Genomic DNA, 16,273 nt, shown 5'->3' with positions numbered 1-16,273 from the left:
AAATGTCAAGTTTCTCTTCTAATGAGTACACATGTAGAAGACAGCATACTTTGTTTTTTTTGCCTGTTTGACCTTGTTCTGTCATGCACCCTTTCTTGCCTGCAAAACTGAGAGCAGCGGGAGTGTTGTAAATCACTGCAGCGTGTACTGGAATGGTATCTTGTGATTGTCCGTCAAAACAGCTCACACGCAGTGTGAGGGTTTTTGTGTGTGTGTGTGTTTGGGTAGGAGAGGCAGAACTAGTCCTCTGTCTCTCTTATATTTTCACAGACCACCCCAATCAATGATCGAAAATACAGGCACCTTGGAAGTAATGATCTTTTCCTGGTATCATTTTGCTAAGGAATTTGTGGGAGGAGTACCCCGTGAGCCTTTTGTTATAATTTTGGGAGCATGTTGCTGTCAAGGCCTTCTTTTAAGGTTTATTTTGAATCTTACTCCTCATATGAAGCTGATTGCAGAAGAATAAAATAGGGATCCTATCTAGCATCTTTCATGTTAATAGTTAGGGCCCTACCAAATTCACAGCTGTGGAAAATGCATCAGGGACCGTGAAATCTGGTCTCCCTTGTGAAATTTGGCTGCTGTGTGGGAGCGGGGGGGTCACAATATTGCCACCCTTACTTCTGCTCTGCCTTCAGATCTGGGAAGTTGGAGAGTGGTGGCTTCTGGCCAGGCACCCAGCTCTGAAAGCAACATCACTGCTGGCAGCAGTGGAGAAGTGATGGTGGCATGGTATGGGAGGGGTCATCGCTTTTGTGGGGGCAGGTCAAGCCTTCCATGTGGGCAATGTTGGTGACTACCCAGGGTGCTGTGCTATGGCGGGGTTCTGTCGTCACCCCTCCTTCCCCTCTCACATACAGCCAGCCCAAGGCCCCTTTAACCTCCGAGCACTGGGCCTGGAGCTGGGGAGCAGCAGGGCTGGAGGCATGCCAGTTGGGGGTTCCTACCATGTGCTGGGTAGGGGAGGGACAGGACTACCTCTTTCCCTGCACAGGCTGCTCCTAGGCTGGGTCAGACCCACTTCTGGGAACTTCCTCCAGTTGCAGGAACCTCCTTGGCTGTTGGCTGGACACCCAGCTCTGAAGACAGCACCACTGCCAGCAGCAGGGCAGAAGTGAGGGTGGCATGGAATGGTATTGCCACCCTTACTTCTGCACTGCTGCTAGCAGCGGCCACTCTCTGGTCGCCCAGCTCTGAAGGCGTGCTACCGAGAAGAAAGGGGGACAATACCACAACCACCCCCTGTCATAGCCTTGTGACCCCACCCCCCATCTGCCTTTTGGGTTGGGATCCCACGGTCACAACACCATTAAATTTTAGATAGATAAATTTCTGAATCCATGAAATGTAAGATGTTTTAAATCCTATGACTGAAAAATTTACCAAAATGGACCATGAATTTGGTAGGGCCCTACTAATAGTATGTGGGAATAATTCTGAAGTCTGATGCTAGATGCACAATGACTAAGGCAAAGAGTATAGCCATTATGCTTTCAACATAGGAATTCTCTTAGGAAAGGAGGCACTGTTCTCCAGCACACCGAGGATAGCCTATAACTTTCCAAAAGATGTTACAAGATTTTTAACTTTCAGGTAAGCTGCCCCAGTTGCTTGTTAAAGAGAGCCCACTTTAAAGTGTTTCTCATCCAAACTACAAATCACTCTTCTTTTTACACTCTGTATTTTAATGGGTCTATTTCATTATTTTACATTTGTGTTTTAAAAATCACTTATAAAGTTTTCAAACAAAGGCTTGACTTGTACAGCAGATGATGTCAAGCTACGTTGTTAAGGACATTTTGATGGATCTGGCAAATTACATTATTTGGCGTATGAACTATAATACAACGTGCAGGGTGAATTTTGCCAGTGGAGCTCAAAGTCATTAAGATACTTTGTTTTGTTCCACTTTGGATTTTTTTCCCTCTCTTCCTAAAGTCATTTTTTGCTTGTCTCCTCAAAACCCCATGTATTTTTTAATTTTACAGTTACATGTCTCTGTCTTTACCTATAAAGGTTTTAAAAGACTCTCAAAATACCTGCTGTACCTGTTCATTGCTGGGCATGCTACCAACTTTTGTGTAACCAAAATAACCATGCAGCTTGGGGACATAGTGCTCAATTGTGGTCTCAGTTGTGTTCTTAATGACATCAGTGGAAGCAGTCTTGGGCCTATTAATGGTGGTTCAGATTCTGAGAAGTATCACAGGCTCTCATCTTCCACTGATGAGCTGCATGTGTTCAGGGCTTCTTATTCAGAGTAGAACGTTGCTTGTGGCCTTCTAACTTTGAATATAGTTGAGCATCTACAAGTTACTGGAGGACTGTTGTCCCGGAACATGTAAGATCTCATATGCTAGGATGCTGGCTGATCAAAATGACCCATCTGTATTTGCTGCAGGGAAGATCTGTGCTTTTTATTTACTAAAGAGTTGGAAAGCAGTAAACTATTAATGGAGCTGAGATTATACACAGATGTGTAGTGTCAACTAACTTGAATTATTTGGGGATGGCAGGATGTTTCTGCTCTTTAATGTTCTCAAAATGGAGTATGAAGAGGGAGGATTATTCTCATAACAATATGTTATTTTAAACCATGACTTCATTCTCTCTCTCTCTCTCTCTCTTCATGCCCTTTTCCAGAGGTCTAACTGTCCCCTTAACAAATCCCCACTTTGTGTGGGTTGGGTTTTTTTTTGTGTCACTCAAATTCCATGTCTGATTTTTAAAGTTGAGCCCTGGGTCCTTTTTAATGGACCCTGGTAAAAATGCACCTTTGGAATAAAATCTCAATATTACACAAGCTAGAATTTTTTAGCGTGGCATGCGAACTTTAGCTATTGCTGGCATTTGGTACCCGTGACCTTAGGCGAGGCTTGTGGGATGGATATATAGTGACTAGGCTGGTCTGAAAATGTTGTAGGATGTTCAAGGAAGTTTTGTTTTGAAATATTGACGATTTCAGTCCTTCCTTCCCCCACCACCTTTGGTGAAACTAGGCCAATTATAAGACCACTCCTGGTTCTCTTGATTGTTCGTTCATTTATACATTAAACTCAAATACTGATTTCATTACCGTGTTTGAATTAAGGGTGAAGCACTCAGGCAAGTTTTGGTCAACCGTTACTATGGCAACGTCAGACCTGCAGGAAGAAGAGAGAGCCTTACAAGCTTTGGCAATGGCCCATTGTCTCCTGGAGGCACTTGCAAAGCTGGGGGAGGAGGTAGGATGTGCTGCCTTCTAATTAGTGATTTGTATGACTCTAGCCTGCCATATTGTCTATGCTTGTTGCTGCATAACAAACTGAAAATTTTACAGGTGAAGTAACTTTTTTTTTTCCCTTTGAGATGGCCCCCACTCACCCATCCTCTTGACTTTCTGTGAGTTGCATAGAAAAGGACAACTTATTTCTATCTCTCAATAATAGGATTGGGAAGGAGTTTTATAGGTTTGTTCTTTTATGATGTAATGTTGGTTTCAGAAACCATCCTAATATTTTTTTTTCCCACTCTTCTGGATTGTTTTCACTTCACACTGTAAAGATGAGCGTAGTTTGCCTGTTCGGTAATTTAAAATGTTTTTATTCATATGGACTCTCGAAGAAGTCAGCAAACGTCTAATTGACAAAACCAAATGCTGTTGAAAGAGAATACATTAAAATTAAATGTATAAATGAACTTAACTTTTTTCTGAGCTGAGAGTGGCCTAACTTATGGGCCCCAGGCGGTGGGACGTGGGCCCCAGGCTTCGGCCCTGGGTCCCAGCAAGTCTAACGCCAGCCGTGGTGACCCCATTAAAATGGGGTTGCAACCCAATTTGGAGTCCCACAGTTTAAGAACCCCTTTTCTAGACTGTATAAGCTCTTCATGAGAGAACTTGTCATTGTCTTTTGTACAGAGTTAAACACCTGATTGGCACTTTAAATTTTTCACAGTGTTAATTTATTAGGCTATAACATTTTACTCTACTTTATTGGAAAATGAGTTCTATCACCTGATAGAATGAAGGGGTGAGTGAGTCTCAAGCTATTCATTGTGATTTACCTTTATAGGAGGAAGCTCCGGATCCAGTTCAATGAGTCGAGGTGAAATGAGTTTGGCCGACGTCCAATGTCATCTGGATAAGGAAGGTGCATCCAACCTCGTCATAGACCTTATCATGAATGCCACCAGTGACAGAGTTTTTCATGAAAGTATTCTGCTAGCCATTGCTCTTCTGGAGGGTGGCAACACTACTATACAGGTAAGGAAATGGATAACAATGAGCTGATTGCTAAAAACATCATCAATTGAAATTCATTTTATAAAATCCCTGTTGCTTTGAGCTGTGATTAGATAATCTTAGGCCTAAAGTACTGGGTGTGTATTGTGTATTTTTGAGTATTGCAATATTTCACGGTAATATGTCTTTACCCAGGTGTTTTAACTTAAAAGTAGCTAGATATCACTGACTTCGAAATGTTGGCTTTGAGTGGAAGCTTGGATTTGAGGTTGTTAAGGCAGTATAGCAGGATGCAGTAGTCAGTGGGACTACTTGCATGAGTAAAATTAAGCAAGTGTGTAAGAGTTTTCAGGACTAAGCTTTTGCTTTTATCTGGCTTAAAATCAGAAGACACTTTACTTTGTGAAAAGCCCCAGGTTGTAGTTAATTCCCTGGCAGTGTTGCTCTCATTGGCTTACATGTCTTTAAATTTAGTTTGGTTTTATTGACTGAATTAGAAGTTTGTGCTAGATGTCTAGACCTACCAGCCTAGGGTTTGTGTGTGGCTTGATGCGCATACAGTAAAAAAGCCATGTGTCAAAAGCACAATTACTTTTGTTCTTCCACATGTGAACCAATGCATTGCTGTGGATAAACAGCCTACAAAGGCTATCACAGAATATGTGATGCCTTATCATTGACTCTACACTTTAAGCAGGATCAGTCTGTGTAGGACTTAATGCACCTGTATTTGGGGTTCTGAATATTGCTTGGAAAGTGCAGAGTTTTTTGAGAAATATTGATATGTCTGTATATTGTATAAATAGTCTAGAGTGGGTTTTTCCCAATATGTACAATAATTTTATTTCTTTCTATTCTGTGTCCGAATAAAACTATCAGTAACTTGGTAGTGCAGTTATTTTTAAACAATATCCTTTTTTTTTTCTTTTAGAGAATTAAATATTAAGTAAGTATTTCTCAACACTTAAGGTAATTGACATGTTTAGGTTTCTCGCTTAATGTCACAGCTGTAGTTCATGAATTTTAGAAATATTATCTCCAGAATGTTAGTTACATCCACTCCCCCAACGTTTTGTCTGTCTGTCTGCCTTATAGATTGTGAGATTTCCAGGCCAGGGAATATTTTTTCTGTGTGTTTGCACAGCACCCAGCACAATGGGGCGCTGATTCTGGTTGGGCCCCTTCAGCACTTCTTAAACTATTGCTTGATGATGATAATGATAGACAAGCTAACTTGTTAAAATTCCCATGTAAGTTTTCATATAAGTCATTTGAAATCAGTGGAATTATATCAAGATGAATTTAGCTCAGATTTTTGTGGGTGAGGGGGGTGGGAGAATATCAGGCTTTGCTAAAAGCCACAAGCTCTCAAGTTGTGCAGTAGACATCAGGCTTTCTATGACCAGATTATCTAAAAGTGTTTATTTCCATTATTATTAACAAAAAGAATATGCACTTGTTACAGCATATGCTCTGGCAAGAAAAGAAATAGAATAAAAGACCATAAAGGGCACTGGTTTCTGGGTGTTAGCAGTTGTATTAAATCCTGAAGAACTAATAGTTATATCCATCATGGTATTGATTCAGAGACCCACAGCTCAGTGCGACGAACTGATAGATTGCTTTGTGATGTTACCTCACAATGTGATACTCAGCCAGCATCGTTATACACAATGTCACCGTGCAATGTCAACCTTCTAATATGGTATATTCTAGTAGTATACTAGACACACTCAGCACTCTTTTTTTTTTTTTTTTTTTTTGGTTGTTATATGTATGAGCAAGAGGACATGGAGTGCGCTCTTGTGAGCAACATTTTAGCTCACTCTGCCTGAGACAAAAGATAAAGAGCCCCACACAAACTTAAATTTTTAATAACAGCAATACTATTGCAGGCTGAAATTTATCTTCTCAAGTTTTAAATCTGAGCCTTCATCTCCCTAGCAATGCACAGATATCTTCCCATATCATATTGGCAGGTAAATCAAATTCAAGGATAAATCTATATTCCTTAGCTTATTCTGGAATTTGAAGCCTATGGGCTGAATAGGGCCACCTCCCAGTTTATTTTGACTAGATGATCCAAGGGATCACTTTCTAACTCTGATTTACATATAGTAGGGAAATCTTACATTCATCTCCAAGGAGATATTTTTAACCAAAAAGGAAGACTCCCTAGTTGCCACTTGATGTGTATCACTGCACATGTGGGGGGACTGTAGATTAAGTGTTTGCTGAGGAAGAAGTTGTTGGCGTGCAGCAATTTCAGTAAAACCTCCTAGCACTTTCACATCCGTACCTTACAACTCTGCCAATTTCTGTCATGATCTTGCCTTCTAAGATGCTACTTCCAGCAAACTAGACTAACTTTTTCCATCCTCTCCAGCTCTGCGGGTAAGTGCTCAGGGAGTGTCCCTAGCTTTAGGGAAATGATCTGTGTAGTCAGCAGCGGTTCAGAGAGAGAGCATACGTGTGTCTACGTGCACCAATGCAGCCGTAGAAAATATCTCATCTTAGTGGGGGTCGTGTTTGGTTTTTGGCTTTTTCTTTTTAGTTCAGATGAATTGATTCTAAGTTCAGAATTACACTGAGGTTTTATGCACCAAATCATTCACTGAAACCTACAGCTAGTGCTGTACAGAATAGAAGGGCACAGGCACGTCCAGGAGCTATTACTCATACACCTAAACTATGAATGGGACTATGCTGAAAGTACCCTGTGAAGTAGTTGTGCCACAGATGAACTACTCGCCAAGGATTCCCACAGCCCCAAAGGCAGAGTGCCAAAGTGCAGAACGTGGCAATGGATGCAAAGGTCCTCATTTTGGCAGTTCCCTCCCACCCCTACTTGTTAGTTTAGATTGTGGAGCAGGGCGTGTTCTTGCCTTGGTCAGTGCCTGGCACAATGGGGCTCTCTGATCAGGGCCTCAAGGTGCGGCTTCAGTATACATAAAGAACAGCTGTACTTCAGCTCTTCCTAATCATTCAGCACTACCCGAGTCGTTAAAAATCAAGTATAAAAATTAAATGTAGAAAAATGCTGACGATGGAGCTTAATTCCTGGGAGAACAGCTGGCTCAGAATTTACAAATCAAAATGAACTTGAAAGTTGATGATGTAAAATCATGATTTCACTTCTCCCTCCCACAAAGTAATGACTAAATTATGGCTCAGTTAAATTGGTCTCCTTTCTGGGTGAGGTTAGTATAACCATGCTTCCCCTTCGCACCTGGGGACAATGTTGTATCTAGTTGCCTAGAAAACTGGAAGGTTAAGCTGGTGAGCAGGTGAAACGAAGCTGCTTAAGACTGTTACAGAAGGTCAGCATTTGGTAGTCCATTTGTCCACACTGCTTTCAATTCACATTTTTAAAAAGAATCTCTCCCTTCTGCATAGGAAAGATTTAATAGTAGAGTATGGAAGTGTGACATTTCCTATTGCTAAGACTTCATTACTTCTACAAAACATGCTGCAGAACTTTACTAGTCTATTATGAGGTATTTTGAAAACCCAGATACACTTGTCAAAATGAACAAAGTACATTTTGTGGTGCACTGTCTTTGCCACTCTCTGCTTTTTTTATTCACTTCTTGAACTTTGCAAATTTAGGTGAGAACTTCATAATAGCTCTCCCAATCTTTAGTGTGGATTTGCTGAGATCCTACTGTAATTTTAACAAACTGCCATTAGAATAGTGAGTCTGAGCTTGTTAATCTTATATCACAGACTGTCAGTGCACATGTACTTCTAATTTTAAATTTCAGAAACTCCACCTCCCAGAATTCTTTGCCTTGCAATTCTACACAAATTAATTATCTTCATTCATGACAAATGTATATTTATTATTAGCAGCTCTTATTTAACTATGGTATTCTCAACAAGCTCACACTACACTCTGTGAATGTTTTTACTGCTTTCAAATTGAGAATGAGGAAGCTATTGGAATACTGGCAAAACGGATTACGCAAAATGACTTTCTTGGCAATGAGATCTGAAATGCTTCGTTCTTGCGTGGTATTTTCTTACCATAGGTTTTCACATGGGAAATGAGCACAGAGTGCAGTGAAGCAAAAAGTTTCCACTGACACACAGGGACTTGTGTGATGATGCTCCTGTTTAAAGTTAATAATGGGAGTTGCCTGGTAACTCCCATGTGCCTTAATGGGAGAAGAGATCACTGTGTTATTGGACAAGGATAACTTGAATAGTTGTTGCTGCTAAATCTTTGTTAGTAGATATTTGAGCACACTGGCTTCGGTGTTGCTGCATGTTTTATAATGGTGATGAATGTGACTGATTGTTAATTATTTCATTATTATTCTAATAGGCTGTTTTAACTGTGGAAATGACTTTCTGTTTCACTGACACATTAAACGATCAAGATGGAATGTCCTAATCCAGATTAGGTTAGTTCTAATATCTAGAATACACGTGAGCATTTTCATTATCTCTACTGCCAGGCAAGCTAATAGAAATGTCCAAGAAACTGTTTCTGTTTGAAATGAGCTTACTGTACCTATTGGAGTGAGAGTTCAAATTTGCTATGGAAGCTCACCCCTGATTCAGCACCATGGCAATTTATAATAGCACAGATGAGTTTGAATCGAAGGGTCAGAAAAGGCAATAAATTAACTTGAGAAATGTTACTGCTCACTGAATTGAAAATTATGTAAGCTCCCTTCTATTTTATGTACCTCCTAGTGTGTAAACCCACAGAAAGCTGGAACTAGTCATTCTCCGCTGGTGCTTTCCGAGAGATGGCAAAAACTCCTGAGAAATACATGGATAGGTGTTGTTTCAGAAATCACCTTCAGAGCTGTGTAATGTAAAAGAACCAGCATTCACTCACTTTCAGTATCAGAGGGGTAGCCGTGTTAGTCTGGATCTGTAAAAGCAGCAAAGAGTCTATAAGGTGCCACAGGACTAACATATGTATTGGAGCATGAGTTTTCGTGGGTGAATACCCACTTCGTCGGATGCATGCACTACTTTCAGTAGTGCTGCTGGCCTGTGTGTGGCACCTGTTGCTACATACATTGTTTTCTTTGGCTTGCTTTGCACAATTTTGCTTTGTGATTTTGCTTGTAGGCAAGCTTAATTCAGAGCATACTTCTCTACTTTAGAGCAGATCAGAGAGTAGTCTATTGCATATATAAACTTCAACACTGTGAATTGGCTTCAGTTAACGTAAACTCGGCAAGTGAATGACAGTGGAGGAAATTGCTAAAGACTTCTCCTATAGCGCGTCTCTCATCTGCCAAATAAAAATTATGTGCACCATATATGCTGTTTCACCTCCTGGAGTTTCAGGTTTCCTGGATCTTTGAAAGTTAATAATGAGTAAACTGCCTTACATAACTTCCTCTTCTCCATGGTGATTTTTGGTCAGCTCACTTAATTAGGGATTTTCTCAAAAGTTGAAAAATAGGTTTCCCACGGCCACTCCCAAGTAGTGTTGTCAAGATCAAATAAAGTGATGAGACTGACTTCATTTTGGTGAAGTATGTACTAAAATCCCACAAGAGCTTAATATGGTACCAGTCCTCAGGGCTAGTATATCTCTGTTTTATTGCATATACTCTTACAGGTGAAACAACCCCAAACCATAATTCTTCTTTTCCCAGGTATACCGCTCTTGATAAGGGTGTAAATAGAAATTACATGGCAAAGGGGATTGATAATCAAACCAAAGTTCATTATATGCAGATAAGAACTTGATTAAAGATCGCACTCTGAATATTACTTTTAATTTCTATTAGTCCCTGCCTCCTAGTACTCATTTCTCAGTGGCTGCTTGCTTTAGGAATAGGAGAGGGTTGAACTGAGGCTGCTTAGGAGAGGGGAAACAGGGTCCTTCTAGGTCCCTGGCACTTTCAGGGGCTCAAGAAGTCATCTTGCAGCGGAACTCTGTGCAGAACTCTTTGATGGAGATGTGAGAGCCAGATCTGGGAAGAGAAGAGCAGGGAATATCCTCTACCAACAGCATCCTGGAGAGCATGTGCTGTAGTGCCACAATACTAGCCCTGGGAGCCAGTGCCATAGGTGTGATATAGCATGCAGGCAAAAGTTAATGAAGCAGCAAGAATAAAAAACTGCTCTGGGCCAAGGTCTGGAGCTTACAGCATAAGTGTTATTCTTCCCTGAAATGTGACTGTAACAATGGCATTGTGGTGTTCCATATTTGTGTCTTAATTTCCATATCACATCAGCTCATTATACATGTAAAAGGTGCTAATTATATGTGCCAACCCTGCAAAATTATCTGGGACCTGAGAGACATGTTGGCTTCTTTCCTTCTTATGTATCCACACCAAGAAAGATCCTTCAGGACAGATTATGGTTTTGGACTCTGGTGTGCCCCATTGCCTTCAAAGGCAATGGATAGGAGCTCAGTGAAAAATGGTACAGTCGATGCACAGGAAGTAGTAGTTGAGATCATTCTTTCTCAGCTGTGCTGGCAGTGCACAGGTGTAAAAAAAAAAAAAAAAAATTTAAAGAGAAAATGTTGGTGACATTCAAGTTGCAAGGACTTTAAATGCACAAGGGGAGCAGATCTGCTAAGTAAAAAGGTGCCATTTTGACATAGTTGGTATTAAGAGAAGAAAAATGTTTCATGTCCTGGATCAGTGCTAAAAAGAACCAGTGATAACCTTGAAAAATCACAGGTGCCAAATTCAAGAGTCATCTGTTTTAATTATCCAGGAGTTCAAAACATTAGTATCTAGACATGGTAGGTGGCATACATTTAAAAACACACCATTCTGATCTACTACATTGCCTTTCCAATCTGTTGCTCCTTCAGTTCTAACTGACTTCTCAGGACAGTAGCCAACCAGGACTAGTAAATCTACACCCAAAAGGATATGGGCATCCCAGCTATCAATAGCATTTGTTGGATGGAGAGTCGTAACTGTCTGTGAGATATTGGCAGTGCCCCTTGCAGACGTAAACAGGTGTGGTCCCTGCGTCTGCAGACAACCTGAAATAGTAACTGTTAGAGACGTGAACTGCACCATTCATCCCACTGGGATGAATAACTTTGAAACGAAATGTGAGAAATCTACTTACTCTATGCTACTAAACCACTGTCCTCCTTTTCCTTAGTGCCAGAACCTCCAACTGTGTCCTGCCCAACTGCCAGAACCTTCAGCTTCACAGCCATCATAATTGCTATTTATTTTCAGTATAAAATTCTGCAGCACGCTGAAATGTACAAAATCAAGTGGTACTGAAAAGTTGAGTTTATTAACATATTTATAAGGTTAATCTTTCATATATACTTCAATGAAAAATTCCATCATCTAAATGTACTTGAAGCAGAGGTAGAATCTCTAGACAGCTGCTTTGGAATGCTGCAGGAGCCAGAGGCCTTGCTTGCAGAATTTTGGTCAACCTTGCTTCAGAGTGCACACCAGGTGGTTTGAAATTAACCCTGAAAATTGGTCAGAGTTCAGGCAGTGAAGGGATATGCAAAATCAGGACCTTTCTAGGGATTTTAGTGCCCTAAGCAAACTGCTATCCCTTCCCAGTCCACAGTGACTGGTTTGCTGCTCCTAATATTTTGCTGCTGTAAGCAGCCACCTATTCTGTACCTTCTGACTAAGCAGTACTGATCAGAGTGTTGTGGATTTTTTAAAAATGGGCATTTTCCAGTTTATTAAAATATGGAAGATGTATTTTGTGTGTTTAAAAGCTACTATTACAAAACTACTCAACATTCAATTGCACATGCAGACACAGAATATCTAGGTGATACCAGCTGCTTTGTGGTCCAGTGTCTTGAAAGTTGTCAAATGAAGTATGTTGGTGGATCATCACAAATGCTTTCTGGACCACTAAACTCTTGCAAGTAGAATTGTCAGATTTTTCTTTCTGACCAACGGTTCAGAATCGCTAATACTTTACCTGTAGAAAAATTGTTTGTTTTCTTTCTTCATATGTGTAGTATACATTTGTCTTTGCATTTGTTTGTGTGTAAATAAAATGGGATGGGGTATTTACATAAATCAATAACCAATTTTTTTTGGTATAGAGTTAAATCTGAAAAATATTCTCAAGACAGATGTAACTTCTGTTTAGAAAACTAATACAATCATCCTGTGCTATTGTCCAACTCTGTACGAGCTGGTCATCTACATCTTTCATCATGAAATTTTTAGAAACTTTTTCTAGGTACAGTACTCCAAAGAATGTCACTGTTAGCTTTGGTGACACTCCAAACAAAACTGCTGCTTCAAAACTTTCCCTGCAAAGAGAGGTAGCATAATTCTCAGCAAACATCTATGCCATCAATTGTAATCTCTTTAGGTCAGCAGTCTTGTCCTCTTCTGTGTCTATAATTCATCTTTTATGCCAGTGAGTACTATATCAATGATCTACGTATTGTGTAAATGTTGCAGGATGTATCCCAGTTGATCTGGTCACACTGTAAATCATCATCAAGTCAACACATATTGCAATATATCCCTGATGATCGTGTGGACAATGAGATTTTACATTGCAAGCTGTCTGGGGCAGAGACTGTCATATATGTATAAGTATGTACGCGTGTGTGTACACATACTATCTATCACACTGGGCCTTTAGACACCACTATAGTGTAAATGATAACTGATAACATTACTGCACTGGGAACTGAAGATTGAATAGCTGCTATGAAATCATTCCTGCTCTTGTTTGATTAATATAATTTCTTTATCGCTGGATGAGATAAAGCTACCAGAGAGGAGTCCCAGCTTGTGAACGGGATGGGTAAGAAGGTGGAGGGCATTGAACTTGTGGACGCTTTCCACTCTGTTATTGATGTATTGTGTTTTGCAATTAATCAAGCATCAGTAATCAAGACAGCAGCTTCCTGGAGCCTAGCATCACTGACTCTGCCCTTTGTAGTATAGCATTTATGTGGTGAAAAATGAAGATGGGGAACTATATCAGAGTCTGAATGTTAAATCTCCTCACCATGGTATGATCTCTGTAAACCTATATACGGTATTATTTAGAACTGCATGTTCTCATATACCTTACTTGGAGAAGCCCTGGGTCAGTTCAACAGTCAGTAGATGTCATTCTAAAAATATAAGGAATATAGAAAGTAACTTGCTAATGCTTAATATATTGCCTATATTCCCCTGCCTGTGAAATCTATATCCTGTTGTTTAAACTTTTAAGATGATCCCTAACAGGATTAAAATCCTCAGCAAGCAGGCAGAGGCAAGCTATTCAGAAAAACAAGGTCATGCTGCAGGGGTGTGTGTGTGTGTGGATTTTTTTGGGTAAGCACAGGAATCAACAAAGAGATGTTATATAACTTCTATTTATATCCTACTTGCTCACTAGCTGCAGGCATACAAGAGTAGCTGAGAAGGGAATTTAATGAGCTCTCGGGGCTTGCTCACCTTCCAGAGCTGGTAGGAGCCAGCTTGTTTTTGAAGTGCGTCAGCAAATGAAACTGGTGGTGGGTGGGTGGTTTGGGTAGGTGGACTGACTTGTTGCTATGGTTTTCTTTAATTCCCCTGTCTCTCAAGAAGATCTTACACCTTCTTTGCAGTCTGTAGACTTCCGTGTTTCTCACACCTCCTCATGGCTCTCTAAGGAAGTGGGATACATGCTTTTCCATATAAGAGCTTTACATAGATCACATATGTGACCTGTTGTGTGCATAGGTGAATGCTCTTATGCATGTGGAGAGGAACTCAAATAAAAGCCCTGTGTCAAAGCAAGTCAGAGCCCCAAGTCTCCCACGCTTTTAGAGCCATCTGCTCCATGTTTGCAGGAATTTTAACCCCCAACTGAACAGGCACATGTCTACTGATGAGTCACCATTGTTGCCTTGTTGGCTTCCCCGTCATCTCCGTTCACCTCATTGCCCCTGTGCTGCTTCTTACCTTAGTGTCTTGTGAGAATTATTTGCCAGTTTAAATTGGAGACCGTCAGGCTTTTAAATGCCACCTTTGGGAATGCGTGTCTAATACAAGGGGTCTTCCAGAAACAAGTGGCTTAGCTCTCCCACCTGATTTCATTGTATTGTTTGTGGGGAAAGAACACCATTAGTGGATATGTTACTAAACAGTTAGGTCCCTCTCTGAGAGTCTCCTTAATCAGATTTGTTGTTAGGGGGACAATGTTTCCAGTTCAGAGTATAGCCCTGCAGGGGAACATCAGTAACATAAGTGTGCTCTGCATGTGTGTGTGTGTTTGCAGACTATGTAGCCTGGGTTGCTACTGTGATGATGTTCCCTCTGCACTTGCAGTGGTTAAAGGTGAAGTGTAAAGCTATGCTGAAAAATGGCAAGTTTGGGCAAGCAGCAGATATTCCTTATGGGCTTAATTCAGGCTACAGAACACATTCAACCCAGAAATATTTTAACTAACAAATGTTAGGTTCCATGGGACTAATGGTATTACTAAGGACTCAGAATGATGGATTTTTAGCAAACAAGGAAATACCAAAGGATTTCTTAGATGTGTCAGAATTGTTTGTTTAAAAAAAAACAACAACTTTATTCTGTGCTGAAAGCCCTTGCAGCCTGGCTGGGGGGAACATAAGGGGTTTGTTTCTGTATTTGACTCAGTGCTCATGTTAGCTTTGCAGTTTATTTTTAAAAGTGTGAAATATGGATGCCTTGAAGTACAGTCTGGCTAGATGAGGTGGGGGTGAGCTTTTTTGCAAGTACACCTTCATAAAACTACAGGAGTTTTGTAATAGTTCATAGTGGTAGCCCACCAGGATAACCAAGACAAGCTAACTTCCACTTACTCATTTCTCTCTGACATTGGAGTGAAAGATCTGCTGTTTCCAGGCCAGAGAGGTAATCTTTTTCTCAGTAGCTGAAGGGACTTTCCTTTTGGAAACATCCCTGCATGTCAAGTTGATCATTGAACAATTTCTCATGAAACCAGTCTTCATTGATTAACTTCTAGCTCTATATTGGGAGCTGGGAGAGGGGTTAGTTTCTACCAGCTCAACATAAGCCTTTGAGTTTTTGCCAGGTTTACTTTTAAATTAACTGTTTGGTTGTTAAACCATGACTGTTTTCCTGAGAGTCTCACCCTACTAATTAATGGGATCTCCCAGAGTTTATACTTGTAAATTTACTTGAGGAGGTCTGTCAAAACTGTGCTTTAAGGGTGTAGGCCAGAAAACATTCTGTCCTCCTAATGCCAAAGGCACTGTCTCATTTGGATCTCCACCCACAGCTTTCTTAAATCAGATTACCCTTCCTTCAGAAAGGAGAGTGAGTTTGAACCAACACCAGGGGCTGCTCCAGGCCCCAGCACACCAAGCGCATGCTTGGGGCGGTATGCCGCAGGGGGCGCTCTGCCGGTTGCCGGGAGGACGGCAGGCAGGCCGCCTTTGGCGGCATGCCCGCAGAGGGTCTGCTGGCGCCGCGGCTTCGGTGGAGCCGTGAGACCAGTGGACCCTCCGCAGGCACACCTGCGGGAGGTCCACCAGAGCCGCGGGACTGGCGACCGGCAGAGCGCCCCCTGCGGCATGCCGCAGTGCTTGGGGCAGCGAAATGTCTGGAGCCGCCGTTGACCAACACATTTTGCATACAGTGTTTGTTAAATAGGTTTTGATTATACTTCTTACCACATGAGTGTGTAAACAGAGAATAAAATAGAGCCTATGATTATCAGGGAACAGAAGCCAAGCTGTTTGATGTGAGAAGCACAAATGTTCATCTTTCCGGTTTCTTGGTTAGCAATACGAAGAGCCGTGACTTCAGGGCAAGTCTGGTTAACAGTTAACTGAATAGATTAATGTGTTCCCAGAAAGAGTGACAAACATACACACAAAGACGTGAGCAAAACCTGATAAGCCTTTGAAAAGAGAACCAGACACAAACTGCCTTCAGCTGGTCCCTGGCATTCTAGGTTTTTCCACTTGGCAATCCTTTGTGCTGATTCAGTGTGCACTGGCCCACATGGAGTTAAGCAGGTTATTGTGTTTGTTAACTGAGTCTTTATTGCCCTTTGTGATGCTGTAATTCTTCAGTTTGCTCAAAAATAAGACGTCAGTCAGTAAAGTTTACAACCTGCCATGTGATT

General features: G+C 41.1%; 1 protein-coding gene across 1 annotated transcript in view; it reads left to right on the top strand.

Moving 5' to 3' along the window:
* The window catches only part of ITPR1 (inositol 1,4,5-trisphosphate receptor type 1), a 236,612-nt gene that overhangs the window by 146,526 nt on the left and 73,813 nt on the right, over positions 1-16,273 (top strand). The window contains exons 40-41 of the mRNA XM_075073238.1: positions 3,095-3,227; positions 4,056-4,246. Coding sequence (XP_074929339.1) covers positions 3,095-3,227; positions 4,056-4,246 — 324 coding nt within the window. The remainder of the gene's footprint in view (positions 1-3,094; positions 3,228-4,055; positions 4,247-16,273) is intronic.

The sequence above is a fragment of the Chelonoidis abingdonii genome, chromosome 17, assembly GCF_003597395.2.
Source record: "Chelonoidis abingdonii isolate Lonesome George chromosome 17, CheloAbing_2.0, whole genome shotgun sequence".
Classification (NCBI taxonomy): Eukaryota; Metazoa; Chordata; order Testudines; family Testudinidae; genus Chelonoidis; species Chelonoidis abingdonii.
Note: the sequence above shows the minus strand (reverse complement) of the source record. Positions and strands in the feature narration are given on the sequence as shown.